This window comes from Corapipo altera, unplaced genomic scaffold (assembly GCF_003945725.1).
Source record: "Corapipo altera isolate COAL_440 unplaced genomic scaffold, ASM394572v1 48b, whole genome shotgun sequence".
Taxonomy (NCBI): domain Eukaryota; kingdom Metazoa; phylum Chordata; class Aves; order Passeriformes; family Pipridae; genus Corapipo; species Corapipo altera.
Genome location: NW_020884884.1, coordinates 756829 through 771881, shown reverse-complemented (window position 1 = coordinate 771881; position 15053 = coordinate 756829). Strand labels below are relative to the sequence as shown.

The window sequence follows — 15053 nt, the reverse complement described above, 5'->3', positions numbered from 1 at the left end:
TTTTGGTTTTCAGCTGTACATTAGCATTGTCACTTCTTGCTGTCATCCTGCTATTTTAGATCTCTAAAGCAATATGAAAGTGATAGATGTGAAGAAAAGGGAATGGTAACCCAAACCATTCTGGAATCTGTGATTTCATGATTCTCTTCTGCTCTCTCCCCATGGAGCTGTGCAGCTTTCCTTCACCAGAACTGCTTCTGACACAGCAACTTCCAATCAAAGCAGAAGATTGTAAAGGCCAGAGAACAGCAAGTTCAAGCCTGTGTAACCAATTGAATTGATGTTGTTGGTGATTATGGTTCTAAAAATCTTCCTTTCTTTCTTTTACCGTTGCAGCGTAATTCCAGGAATGTGAAATGTGTAAAGGTAATTTTGATGAGAGGACTTTGGAACACCAGTGTATTTATTTCTCATTAACTACTCACTGTTTTGGTGTTACTGTGTATGTAATAAGCCAAATTCTTCTGCTCTCAAAACTTTGGCACATGGTGGGATTTGGGGACCTTCCTGTGCCAGGCCAGGAGTTGGACTCAATGATCCTTGTGGGTCCCTTCCAACGCAGGATATTCTGATTCTGCAAGGGCAGGCACAGATGTGTGCAAGCACGTCTTTCTGTTTGCAAACATTCAATACCTAAAATATATCAGCAAGTGGAAGCTGCAGCTACAGAAGGGCAAGGATGGGCCTGGTGGGGAATCCTGTATTTTCGGCTGCCTGGTGTGAAACCCTGCACTTTCCCCAGTGGGATCACGGCTGAGTGAGTTCAGAAACCCGCCTTCACTGCAGGTGTAACCTCAGGCTCTCGGAGGCCACTGAGGGAGGCGACGGCTGCTCCTCCCCAGCGGAGATGAGAACTGCTCGGCGGGGCAGCAGGGAGAGCAGCCAGAGGGATGTTCGGGTCTGTCATATCCTTACAGGGGACAAGTACATCCTTCCTGCAGCGCGGCCAGGCCGCTGCGCCGCTCGCTACTCCAGCGATCCTCTACCAGCGAGACCTGCTATTAGTAAGCACAAATAAGAGGCAGAACCTTCCCTCTTCTTTCCCCTGCGGGGCGAGCCTGAAAAAGAGCCGGCGATCTGAAAAAGATTCCCTGCCCGGCGCGGCGGCAGGGATCGGGATGGGGGTCAGAACGGGGATCGGGATGGGGATCAGAACGGGGATCGGGATGGGGGTCAGAACGGGGATCGGGATGGGGATCAGAACGGGGATCGGGATGGGGATCAGAACGGGGATCGGGACGCCGCCGGCAGAGAGGGAGGGTCCGTGCGCTGCCCTCCCTCCCTCCGCCGCGGCGGCGGCGGCGGGGCCGCGCTTGTCCCTCCCCCGCCACATCGCCCTCCCGCCGGCGCTGCTGACGTGTCTGCTCCCTCCCTCCCTCCTCCGTCCCTCCTTCCCTGCCGGCGCCTGCCGACATGGCCGCAGCCCCGCCGCCGGACCCCCGGCTGCTGCTCGCCCTGCTGCTGCTGCTGCCCCCGCCGCCCCTGCGCTGCTCCGCCGCCGCCGCCGCGCCCGACCTGGGCCGCCGCTTCGCCGAGCGCAAGCGCTGCGCCGACCCCGAGTGCAGCAGTGAGTGGGGGCGGCGGGGGAAGGTGGTGGGTGGTGGGCAAAGATGCCTCCCGGAGGCGCTTCCCAAAGCCCCCTTCCCCCCGCTCCCTCCTGGCTTTGGAAGGGAAACTGGGGAGAATCGGGAAAACGGGAACGCGGCGCCCACGCGCGCCGTTCCGCTCCCCTTGGCCAAGTTTTCAGGTCCCCACAGCTCCGTGGTTGTTTTTTTGTTTGTTTGTTTGTGGTTGTTTGTTTTTTTTTTTTTTGTCCCCTGCAAAGCCCTGTCGTGGTAAACCCGCTCTCTAGGTGTTCTCTGTGCGTGGGATAACTTCAGGACTTGATTCGCTGGGACATGGATGTCATCTTTCTAATTTAACATTAATAATTAGCTTCATAGTGCACCTCAGAAATGTAATTCTCCAATGCTTCATCAAACGCTTGTCTTGATCAGAATACTTACTCTTTTTTAGCTACAACTTGCCTTTTTTCTTTTATAACTAAATATAACTATTTAGTTATATTTTCTATAACTAACAATCTCTTTTTTTAGCTATACTTTCACCTAAGTTATCTCTTGACTCAATCTGGAAAAATAGGAAAGCGGTGCTTGCGGAGAGGTCTTGTTTACTGCCAGTTGGCGAAGTCCCTTTTAACGAAACGGGTGTATTATTACTATTATTATTTTTTTAAGTAGTACTCTTCTCTTTGTTTTCTTTGGACAGTGTTAATGTGCCGAGGGAAGGCAATGCGGGATTTTAAAGGTCCAGATTGTCGCTTCGTAAATTTTAAGAAGGGAGAAGCGGTGTACGTGTATTACAAACTAGTAGGAAAATCAACGGAGCTTTGGGCTGGAAGTGTAAGTACTGTAAAGCATTTCTTCTTCTTGCTCTTCTTGGTGCTTTCTATTGGCAATCTATTTTTCTTCCTTTTGCTTTTTAAGAGAACGCTTAGAGTTTTGAATATGACTAAATAACATAACGAATGCCATTTTTTCTTGAGACCAGTGGGAAATGGGATGCAGTTTGATCAAACCTAAGTGTTGTGAAAAATGGGCAACCCTAACATGTGCTAGAAACTGTTAGAAAACTGCTTTTGTGTTGGAAACCTCCCATTGCAGCACTGTAAGTTGTGGCCATGGGCCTGTCTGGAAGCTGAGCCTCCCTTCCCGCTTTGGGTGGCTTAAGCCTGTGGTTGTGTTTTCCCAGAACGTGGTCTCATCCTGCTCTTTGTAATCCTGCTAAAGATCGCTCCATGTACATCTTTTAATTGCTTTTCTCTTCCTAATATTCGTCTGCAGTTGGAGGGAAATAAGTAGTAAAACTAAAAGGGATTAAGGTAAATTTGATTTTTTTAAAAGGTCTCTCTCTCTCTCAGCTGCACTGTAGCAGCTTGGAGAGTAGTGGCCTTGCCTGAGTCAGCGTCTTTGGGCAATCTGAGAAGCTTCTGCTAACGGAAAAAGAACATCCCCATACTTGCAGTTTTTTCATAGAAAACTCCTCTTGACTTTCATAAGCACCTTATTTGCCTGACAGAAACAGAACTGAGATACCCCAGAGGAAGAGCAGTTTTTTTGGGCTTCCCTTGAAAATGCTGGCTATCTGGAGGTTGCTTAAACCTAGTACCTGTTGCTTTCTCCCTGTGTTTACCCTATAACCTTTTTTGTGTCCAGATTGTTTACTTCAACCTCCTTTATTACTCTTGTCTTCCCAAGGGATAGAAGATTGGGCCAGTGGTCCAAGGTGCTCGAAATCACACCTGGGTGTTGACTGTGGGACTAGTGGTTTAGTGAAACTCAGGATGTATCACTTTCTGTAACCACTTCAGGCTGGGCGTGGACAGCCAAGCTCTCAGTAGGAGCTGAATCCAATTAGAACGATACAGAAGAGAGTAGAAAAACTGTAGCACGTGGTTAAAGACGAGTTTATAATTGTATCATGCTGGTAATTCCCTCCTGACGGGTACTGTACCATAAATAATCTTGTTAATTAGCTGGTACAGGTTTCCAGGGCTACTGGGTCTTGAGACAGGAGTAGCAGCGTGGGGCCAATTTTGCATCTTCTTACGAGGTGTAATGCGGGCTGCAAGATCAGACAGCAGGTTAAGGTAATTGCTGAGTTAATATTCAGTTGCATTATTCGCTGATAGGAAGCTCATGCAACAGTTAGGTGTGTCTCCAAGTTAAAAGGATGTTTGCTTTGAGTTTAACAAGTAAAAGCTGAAGTTGGCAGGTCTGAAAGAATTGCAAAGCTCCATTTTATTTTTTGTCATTTTTCAACCATGTTACACTATTTTCAATGTTCCTTTTACAGCTGTGCTGACTGATTTCTTTTGCTTGGTGGCTGTAACCATTATTTCTTTTTCACCCAGTTTGACTGACTGGGTGAAATGCTGCTGCATTAATTGTACCACTGCAACACTCGGCGTGGAGGTTCTGCAGCAGGGTCAGAGGTGCCTGCCCTTGCATGTTGAGTCTGCCCCTGTCCCTGACTCACAGATAGCACTGGGGTCTCTCTCCTGCAGTGTGACTTCCCGTGCCAGATTTGGCTGAGCAGCTTCATTTCCCATGCCAGGTTTGGCCGGGCAGCTTGATTTATGCAGACCAGCCGTGCCTGCTGTGTGCAGTCTTGGAGCTAGGGGGAAGCTGCTCCTTGCTAATTAAAAACAGGCTACCCAGTGAGATCTGCCATCAAACGAATTCCAGTGGAAGGCATCTTACCTTCTGCCACAGCCCTTTACATTTTGCTCACATTGCATCACTTCACGTGGGCTTTGTGGGCATCATTTGATCCCATGCATCTGCCCTACTGTCTTTTTCCATTCCCCAAAGTTTTAGGGGGAAAGGATTTGTTAGGGGCTAATAGAAACTTTGAAATCAAGGGATAACTGGGATTCTGATCTTCAGGTGTGGGCAGAGGTTAGGAGAATGTGTGTATGAGAAGCTTCAGCTACTGCAACCTTATTTGAAACAAGTTGTAAATACAGATTCTGATCCTGAAATCGATTTGGAGGAGCCATGAGAAATACAACAGTATTTCTGACCTGAAGAGAGATGATCTGATAAGAAAAGGAGCCTTTCACCAAGTCTGAAAAATCTATAGCAGTTAGGTCTGGGCTTTATTTGCCTTTGCTTTCCTAATTCACTCCACCCTTTACAAGCCATTGTTGATTATTTTTTTTATTGCCCCGTGCCAGCAGACATGTTGTATTTTGATAAAATAGGTCCCTTATTTTATGATCCCAGTCTTGTATACTTTATTGCTTACAGAGCACACACTATGCTCATTGGGTATTTTGCATGTGAAAAAATTCTGCAACCCAGTTGTACATTCTATACATTATATAGCATGCAGTTTTTAGCAGAGCTATCTAAACCTCAGTAATAAAGCAAACCCAAAAGCTTGGAAAATATTCTATGACCATTATTTAATAGTCATTTTACGTTGTGAATGTCATGAATACATCAAGTCTCCTCTTCAGCATCAACCTTGTGTTGCTTACTCCATCAATTGTTATGTAGAGTCTCCTCCTATGCATTTCCCCTGCACTCTGCCCTCACTTTAGCAGAGTCCAGAACTCCCAAAGTAATTCAGGTAAAAACTACTGCTTTTTAAGAAAATCTTTTTGTCAAATACACTTTAAGATTGTTGTTTTATCTTATGGCAAAGGGATGAACTTTATGCCTGTGATTCAAGGTTGAGAAAACTATTTCTGGCCTAACATTACAAGAAATGGACTTGTCTGCAGACTGTGGCTTTTTGGGTGGTTGCTTTTTTTTTGTTTTTTTTTTTTCTTTTGCTTGTTTGTTTGTTTGTTTTCAAATCTTGTACATAAGTTAGTAAAAAGAAAGACAGGAGGGGTACATTTAAGGTAAGAGAGGAAGACAGAGTATGTTTGGAAGACCCAGAGGATCAGGGAAATTCTGTGTTTTCTTAACAATGCCAGCATTCAGCAAGGGCGGAACAAACGAGCTCATCTTTGCCCAGTAATGTTCTGCAGTTTTAGGTGCCTGTGCTTTAGGGATGTGGGCTTTAAGACTAAAAACATGTGAACCTCTTTTTTCCCATCTGTCTGTTTTCTGGTAGGTGGTGTGAGGGTCTGGCTTCTTGGTCAGTGAATCTGCTGCAGCTGCCTGTCACACGTGGGCCCTGGTGGGGACAGATGCTGCACACACAGCTACGTGCTTTGTCCATGCACAACACTTCAGTTGGAAAGAGAGTGGAAATGAAAGATGCACTTTTTTCTCCCTTATTTACTTGGCATTCACAATGCCTTTCCTCTCTCATGTCTGTAGAGAATGAAGAATGTTTCCTTTATTTGCACAATGAGGCATTTTTTCCTTTACAAGAGAGGACTTGTAGGGAGAGAAGGAGATGAAATTTTGGGCAAGCAGATCCCATATGGCTCATAAACCACAGAAGTGGCAAACTGGGTCACTGCAGAGGACTTGTATGGTCAGCAGCTTGGATTATAATAAATGAGTTTCAAGTTGTGATGCCTGATTATAATTGGAGTCACAGAGATTAGTAAGAAGACTACTTTGAAGCTTCAGCTTTTGTTTTCAGAAGGATTGTTTAAAACTGGAGTAGAAGTTTGGAGAGAAAAACAATTGGTAATTCCCAATAATAAACCTGTATTCATTATCTATTTTCTGTAAGAGAGTATGTGTGTTTGCAAAAGGTGGGGAACGAACGGTTCATTTTTTTTAAATATATTTGTAACTAACTTCAGAGATATCAACTATGGAAGGCAAGATTTGAATGAGAAATAGTAAAAAAAGGAAGTCATCAGGGCTTACTTTGCATATTGAAACAAACACCACCAAAATTATTAGTACCTATTATTTACTAGATACTAATTCCCTCTCTTTTTTTCTATGCTATTGTAAATCCAGAAAACTTCAACTCAGGTTAACCTGTTTCAGTGCAATCAGTGTAAGAATACATGTATCTTTGTATCCCTAACTGTTTTGACATCACTGGTTTCTTCTTTAATTTGATCTTTAGCTGACTGCTCTTCTCAAAAAAACTCTTCAAGAAAATGGGCAATTGTCATTTTCCTCCTATAACAAATGATTGAGGAAATGACCAACATTATTTTTCCCCCCAGATATTTTGGTCGTCTAGGAACTCTGCACCTTTTTAGGTGTGTCTAATTACCTGAATTATCTAATCTGTGTAGTGATAGCATGCTATTAATATCAGCTTCTTGACAGCTGTTGTCAGAACTCTCAAGTGACAGTGGTACTGTGTAGATATTATCTGGTGATTGATAAGAGAGATTCTTGTCTTCCACTGTTTGCCTTGGCTTAACATGGTGACTTGCTTGAAAATAGCCATTTGTGACTGATTTTTGCTTGTGTTAGGCAACGAAGACCAACAGTGCATTTGCAGAGGAGGGTATATTTTCCACACAGGTTTTAAAATTATTAGTACTTCAGGTACAATTTTGCATTTTCCTACAATCTGCTTTAAGAATTTTTTTTTTCCTGTAAGTTACAAAGTGAGCATACTCTGGGCTATAATACTGTGCATGGGTGTAAATCTTATTAGCTGAAGATCCTCTTCTGCTTGCTGCTTGAGAAAATCCTCGAGGCATGTGTGGTGCCCCTGAGAGCACACAATAGCAGCTAAAGTACACGAGCCAGAATGCGTGGGCTTCGTTCCCAGCTCTCCTAATAATTTGTAATATGTCAGGCTTCAAAACATGAACAGTAAAACCTACCAGCTTCACAAGGCTGTTGTGAAATGTAGTATAAAACCTCAATGAAAACTATAAATAAGGTGTCACTGGTCTTTCATTCACTGTGTTAAACATCACTTAGAATGCTTGAGGGTCAGTTTGACATATTTCTTGCTGGTGTCTGCAATTTGGATTTTTGACATAGTCACATGATTTCTAAAGCTTCTCTACTGCTTTTTTGTTTGCTTATGTTTTTGTTTTGTGACAGGTTGGAAGTGATTTTGGATATTTTCCAAAGGATTTACTTGAAATAAATCATAATTATTCCAATGAGGAGCTAGAATTGCCAACAGATGTAAGTATTCTTTTTTTTTTTTTTCAATTGGGCTTCTTACTGTTTCCTAACCTCAGCATTCAGTAAAATCCCCGAGGAGGAGAATGGGAATATCGTGATTTTGAAACTTTTTGTTAGTAAGCAGCTACATATGTGCAAAGGTGCACATATATATTGGGGGTGGATGTTTGTGCAGCTATGTATGTGGATGAGTGTGAAAGGATCAGCCCAAAATGTGGGCGTTGATCTTTCTTTTCTTGAATGTTATGGTTTTCTTCTAATGGAATCTGCTTGGATTGAACTCTAGAAGTGCCACTACTGGCTTGAGCATAGGCTGTTTGGTATGTGTTCAGAACGGTTTCTTTTCCCAAACTTTTGAAGTTTAAAGTACTGTCAGAAACGAAGAGAACCTGATACACTTAGCCCTTTGATTCTGGAATTGCTCCTTCAGCCCTTTCACGCATGAGTGGGTTTCATGCACTAATAGCTGGTAACTCCACAGTTGTGTGAGTGAGGCCTCTGAGGCTGCAGCGTTAGAAAGCCGGTCGTATCCTGGGCTGAATCCAAAGCGGTTTGGCCAGCAGGTCAAGGGAGGTGATTCTGCCCCTCTGCTCCACTCTGGTGAGACCACACCTGCATCCAGCTCTGGGGTCCCCAGCACAGGAAGGACACTGACCTATTGAAGTGAGTCCAGAGGAGGCCACCAAGATGATTAGAGAGATGGAGCACCTCTCCTATGAGGAAAGGCTGAGAGAATTGGGTTTGTTCAGCCTGGAAAAAAGAAGGCTTTGGGGTGACCTAACTTTGGCCTTCCAGTATCTGAAGGGAGCCCACAAGAAAGCTGGAGAGAGACCATTCATAAGAGCATGTAATGACAGGAGAAGACCGAATGTCTTCAAACTGAGAGTAGGTTTAGATTAGATATTAGGAAGAAATTCTTTACTGTGAGGGTGGTGAGGCACTGGCACAGGTTGCCCAGAGGAGTCATGGATGCCCCATCCCTGGAAGTGTTCAAGGCCAGGTTGGATGGGACTTTGAGCAACCTGATCTAGCGGAAGTTGTCCCTGTCCATTGTAGGAGAATTGGAACTAAATGATCTTTAAGGTCCCTTCCAATCCAAACCATTCTATGAAATCATGTTCAGTGTCTTGCACTGCTTCTATTTATTTTTCAGAAACTGTGTGACAGGGAGCTCCAACTTGGAGGACTTGGTCATTTAAGGAGAGATCAGCTAAAAGAAATCGTGACAAACAAGCTTAGCAACATTTGTTTTCTTCTCTTCACTGGCATTCAGCAATAGACTTGTTTTTGATTCAGGATATATGGTGATGAGTAAAGTGTAATACTGTCAACTCTGTTGCTGACTTCCACTTTGTTCCTTGCTAGGAGGTCTCTGGAAGGGCAAAGCCAAACACTTTTTGTTTAGGCTTTTATGAGTCCTTGGGTGAAACCTCCACCGATTTCAGAACTTTGGTTAAGGACACAAGAGGTTAATTCTGCATGATTAACAAAAGTTACTTTGCTGCTGCATCTCTCTCTTAACTAGGAAAATGGATTTGGTGTCATCACTGTAATAAAGAAAATAGTATTTTTTGACTACATATTGTTTTTCATTTCAGGAAACGGACTTTGTTTGCTTTGATGGTGGAAGGGATGACTTTGATAATTATAATGTGGATGACCTTTTAAAGTCATTGCAAGAGACAATAGCAAATGAAGGGGAAGCTGAATCGAGTGATCCAGGGACAAAACCAGCTGAAGGAACAGAGAGGGATAAGGAGACTGAACAGGCTGGTAGAGTAATGTCCCCTGGTGCTTTGGAGACAGGCGAGCGAAGCGCTGAAGAAGACAAGAAAAACCTCGTCTTGACACACGAAGTAGATAGTTCTCTTACAGAAGGAACTGAAAATACTGGGGGAGACTCCAGTGCCAATAGTCACAAAGAAAACTCTCAGGGAGATCAAATTGCACATGAGCACTTGAAAGGCATGCTACATGGGAAATTGAAAGGGCTAGAAAGTGAAAATACCAAAAACACTAGTATTCCTCAGGGTGAAACAAGTCAACTCGACCAAGAGAATGAAGAAGTCAATGCCTATACTCTTTTAAACAGAGAGCTCTCTGTGAACTTGAAAACAAAATTTGGCTCAACTGCTGATGCTGTTGTATCAGATGATGAAGTGACTCGCCTTGTTACGTCACTGGAAGATGATTTAAATGATGATTTGAGCATTAATCCTGCTGATGCAGAGGAGGAGCCAGACTTTGAAGATCAGTCTGCAGAAATCCCTTTGCTGTCTTTTACAGCAGAGGATGAAGTTACGTCCCCAGAGGATTTAGAAGATGATGGAAACGATGACGTTGAGTCACAAAACCATGAACCTGATGAAGATGCAAAGGGTGCTACAAAGCTAAATAACCAAAGAGACAATGAGGAGAAACCCAATTCAGATGCATTAATTCTTGAGGATGCCTTCAGTAGGAGCAAGAGGTCAGGTGACAGTGGAAGTGTGGACAGGTCCGAATCTAAACAGACAAAACAGAAGCAGGATGACGTGGTGCTAATTAGTAAAAGAGAAGCACCAGCAAAAACTCAGCCTGAGGATCTCTCCAAAGAACTCCTTAGAAAGGAATCTGTAGGTTCTGGTGATCTGAGTTCAAAAGAACAAACAAACAAAACTGAACAGTTTGAAGAGCAGCTCACCGATGGAGGAGAGTCACATCCTGGAGTGCTAAAGAGTACAGCTGTGCCTGATTCTCCCACTTTGCCTAGTCCAGAAGATAATCTGGAGTCTAAATCATTTGTTAAAAACAAGCAAGATGCTTTACAACCATCTGCCGATGGTATCAACAAAAGTCCCAAAAGAATGCCACTTGCTCAAACAGAGAAAAGTGAGGAAAAGTTTGAGGGTGATACCTCAGAGGAGGTCTTGGAGAGTGACTTAAAGCACGAAAGGTCATGGGACAAAACAAGTGAGAAAGGAAGAGCTGAGAACAAGCCTTCTGTTGATGTTCCAGCCAAACCAGTGGAAGAGGTAAAAAATGCATCTCAAAGTGACTTAGGAGATACTGACCCCTTGAGAGTGAAAGTGGAGCATGGAATGCCTGCAGTGGAGAAAGAACTTCTTGGACATGAAGAAGATTTAAATCAAATAGGGGAGACTGATCACAAAAATAAAAAACCTGCCTTTCTTAACAAAGAACCGGCAATAAAAAATAGAAACATGAAAGAAACTCCTGCAGGGGAGGGAGACCCAAGCCATAGTGGAGCTGTTGAGCAACAGAGGCCATGGGAAAATGAAACTGAGTATTCAGAGGCAGATGTGAATGAAGAACTTTCAAGAAATCCTGGCAAGATGCCAGTATTTGAAGAAAGCATTGAGAAAAGTTCCCCTGAAGAAAAATCAAAAAGCACTACACAGAATACTGATACAGAGAATCTTACTCAGCAAGGAACTGCTCGTACTGAGGATGCAGATTCAGACAGAAATCTTGGCACAGATTTAGCTAAAGAAAGATCTCTAAGACCAGAATTGCAATCTGAAGAGCCACATGCTGAAGATGACCCTGACCTGAAACAAGAAGAGGATGAGCTGCTGGAAGATGAGAATGCAGCAAGTGCAAAGCTGTCACAAGTAAGGGCTGCAAATGTCCAGGGTGATACACTAAATGTTGAAAATACAAATCCTGAATTGGAAGGACTTAGTGAAGCTGTTTCAGGAACCCCAAATCCTATTTACAAAACAGGAGAGGACACAAACTCAGTTTCTAAGGAGGATAAAAGAACAATCAGCATGCAAAATGCAAGCGAGACTGGGAACAAAGATGTTGATGTACCAATGAGAAAAGATGCTAAATTGGATGAGGTGGAACATGTCATGGAAGATGATGAGGAGTTTTCTGAAACTGAGGAGCCATCAGCTGTGGAAGAAGATAATTTCCAGTCTCCTGACACAGAAAACAGTGATGACTTTGACCAAAAGAAAGACCATCTCCCAGAGGGCATTTCACAAAAAGACTCAAAAGAGGTGCAAAATTTAGAGCATACGAGAAATGACCAGCAGCAATCTGCACATTTCCCCAGCCCTGCTGACAGCTCAGCAGCCACAAATGACACTGTAACAGACTTCAATGAGTCTGTGAAGCGGCTCACAATAATAAGAGATTTTCTGGATGAGAAGCGTGTGATGCGTCTGCAAAAGTACCTTGGGTTCCAACACGTGGTCAGGATAGAAGCCATGTTCCATGACATGAAGGTGGAAATGGAGCTTGCTCGTAAGGCAAGCCATAATAACAGAGATGTAGAAAAAGCCTTGGACCAGATACTTGAGTTTTCAGAATCGAACATTATGGATTTTGTAGGAAAAGTTCTGGATTCCAGAGTGGCAGAAAATAAAGAGGAGGTGGTGAAAGAGATGGATTTGTATGATGAGGAGAGTGCACTGATGGATGACATTCAAGAATTAATATATTCTTTAAGGAGTAAATATTCGTCTGTTAGTGAAAGTGTCCCACTTGCATCTGCTCCAGAACAGGAAGATGACCAGCTGCACTTTCAAGGTAGGATGTCAAACGAGTTAATAAATAGATGAAATGGAAGTAAAACCCTATCCCAGGCAACACTGCATAACCCAGAGGAGCCTTAAGAAGAGTGTGAGGGAGTAGAATTGAAAGAGGCCTTGTGAAATCTTCTGGGATTTTGCTTATTTTTCATGCACGTTTTCAGTGTTGTGATGAGTGGCTCAGGGACAAATCCTGAGAGGAAATGTTGAGCTCAGCATGCCTGTTCTTATGGGCCAAGTTCTCTGTAAGATAAGGGGGATCCATGCATGGCTATGACTAGAAGTAGCAGTCAGGACATGTCTGTACCTCCTTAAGAAACAGAGATTCATATATACTAATGTGCTGAATCTTCTGGAAGGTTTAGAACAGTCTTTTTTTCCTGAACTTCTTAGCACCTAATTATGAGAGATCCAGTGATTAATGCAAAGTTGAGGTACTAAATCCCTGCACCTAAAACCTCTAGTGTCTCTATTATATTTTTTCCCATATTCGTAAAAGAGCAGCACATAGGTAGAAATACTGAACAAAGAGATCTTTTCACGGGGAAAGAACCAGAGATACAGTCTGCTGCAAACTTGCTGGTTTTTCTAATTACTGTGTAAGATGTTAAGATACACTCTTAGCAAGGCTCCTTTTACAGTAGTACATGTTAAGTATGTGATTTGTGACAAGGTCATGAGTGATGAAAATATTTCACCTTGCAGTGTTTCACTGCAAGGTCAGTGGTTGATATCTTGCACAAATTTCATAGAAACATTTAATTAGACGTTACTGAAAGTTGATTGAGAATATATTGAAAGCGATACACAAGCAGAAATATTTTAAAAGTGTCAAGAAAGACAGCTGTGGATAAGAAATATACATTAGCTCAGTGCTTAATTCTCGTCTCCTTGTCTGTCACAGATGGTGCAACAGAGACTGAATATGGCAGAGTTACCATCAGAAACCCGAATGCCATCGATGAGGGCAATCAGGAATTTCAGCAGCTTGATGATAAGAGGCCAGAGCAGCCTATTGAGGAGGAAGAGAGGGCTGTTAATATTCCACCTGAGCATGAAGAGGCCAACTTCTCAAATAATGGAGAAACTGAAGAAGGTTATGACAGTGAAAGAGGATCGTTCCTGGAAGATACTTCCTTTGGGTCAGTTGATTCAGAACAAAGTGCCAGGGAAGATATTGCTGCAGGTAACCATTTGGAATTGGGTTATTTTGTTCTTTTGCTCTTGAGGAGGTGCATGGTTGAATGTATTTTTTGGCAAATACCAGTGGTTTTCACTAATATTTTTATTGTCCGTTGTTGTAATACTAATGGCTTTCCCTGATCCATGGCAGTCCCTCTAGTGGCAGTACTGTGTCATGAAGTTAGCACAGCAGTTTTTCTGTCATTTCTCAATGTAGGAATAAGAAAAGTGCTCCTGTGAGTATCATAGTTAGAGCCCTGTCCTTGGGAGTGTGTCTCAGGATGGTAGTGGATAAAGAGCAGGAATCACGGGAAGCATACCATTAGCCCAGGTTTCTTTCTTGCAGGGACTGACAGCCCCATGTCATGTGCTATAGACATAGAATCATGCCCAAAGAATCATGTGCCCTCTCTTCTCACTCTTTTTAGCCTGTGTCTCTAGGCTGTATTACTTTCCAGGAAAGATGGTGTGTACCTTCCCCCTCAGGCAGTTCAGTAATGTCTCTGTGTGTTGGAGTAGGAGCAATGTTTGACTCTCTTTGGATGAGGCCTTATCCCTCTGGAGCTAGAGTGCTGATCTGTGCTGACTCGTCATTGTGCCAAGAAGGGATCCTATTACTGTCATCTTCCCTAGCTCTGTTTTGGCATGAAACTATCTTTGACTCTATTCTCGGTGCTAAGCTCGGCTTTGCTGTTCTGCATTCACCTCTGATTATGCTTAATTAATCTGTCTCCACTGAGCATTTAGAAAAAGAATTCAGGCACATCTTGCCTAGCTTTTGTACGCTCCTGAGGTGCTGTACCATCCCCATAGCGAAGTATTTTTGAGCAGCTTCTAAGATCTGTGGGAAGCTCTATGTTGAATGCAAAGACACCTAATGAATTTTAAATGGCTGGTGGATAACTTAAGTGGTTAAGCAGTCAGATGTTCAGCTGTGTTTCAGACCACCTTCCATTCCTTCCTAAGGGTGGTTAAATGTTTGCCATGATTTGCTACGAGGACTGGTAGAAGTGCTGTGCAGTAACAGGGCAGACGCTGTTGAGCCGCTGGTCACAGCAGCTGTTCCGCTGTGTAACAACAGGCAGGTGGCTGTGGAATCTGCTGGCCAGGATTCAAGTCAGGGTAGAGGTGTGAAGATGGTTTAAAGCTTACGCCACACTAACAGGGTACCGACAAGAGTTCAGGGAGCGCTTGGACAGTGCTCTCAGGCACACGGAGTGACGCTTGGGGATGCCCCGTGCAGGGCTAAGGGTTGGACTCCATGAGCCCTGAGGGTCCCTTCCAGCTCAGGATATTCTGTGATTCTGTGGACAGCGCTGGAAACTAATCGTGAGGATAGGAAATGAAGAATGTGTGCTGCTCTGTTGCCGACTCGCAGCTGGCGGATCTGTGAGTGCTCTGTCAGAGGCAGAGCTCGGCAAAGTGACGCTGCACAGCCGCGTCCCGCCCGGTAACGCCGCTTGCGGACTTATCAGCGTTATTTTCCGAGGACTTTCCGCCTTTTTCCTCGGTGCCCTGGAGCCCCGGGGGCCGTGACCCGACCACGGGGCCGCGGCGCGGGGGCCGCTGCGGGGCCTCCCCGGCGCTGCCCCTTCCCTGAGGTGACGCCGCCCCTTCCCTGAGGTGACGCCGCCCCTTCCCTGAGGTGACGCCGCCCCTCCCTCTCCTCCCTCCAACAGGTGCCGGCCGGGCCGCGGGCGCCCCCTGGCGGGCGGCACTGGGCGCGGCGCGGGAGCTGCTGCGGCGGGTG

General features: G+C 44.3%; 1 protein-coding gene across 2 annotated transcripts in view; it reads left to right on the top strand.

The window, feature by feature from the left end:
* Nucleotides 1-1413: 1413 nt before the first annotated feature.
* Nucleotides 1414-15053, top strand: part of MIA3 (MIA SH3 domain ER export factor 3) — a 28019-nt gene continuing 14379 nt past the window's right edge. For both annotated transcript variants that reach the window (XM_027641612.1, XM_027641611.1), the window contains exons 1-6: nucleotides 1414-1567; nucleotides 2269-2402; nucleotides 7494-7580; nucleotides 9179-12119; nucleotides 13026-13307; nucleotides 14983-15050. In XM_027641612.1, coding sequence (XP_027497413.1) covers nucleotides 1414-1567; nucleotides 2269-2402; nucleotides 7494-7580; nucleotides 9179-12119; nucleotides 13026-13307; nucleotides 14983-15050 — 3666 coding nt within the window. The remainder of the gene's footprint in view (nucleotides 1568-2268; nucleotides 2403-7493; nucleotides 7581-9178; nucleotides 12120-13025; nucleotides 13308-14982; nucleotides 15051-15053) is intronic.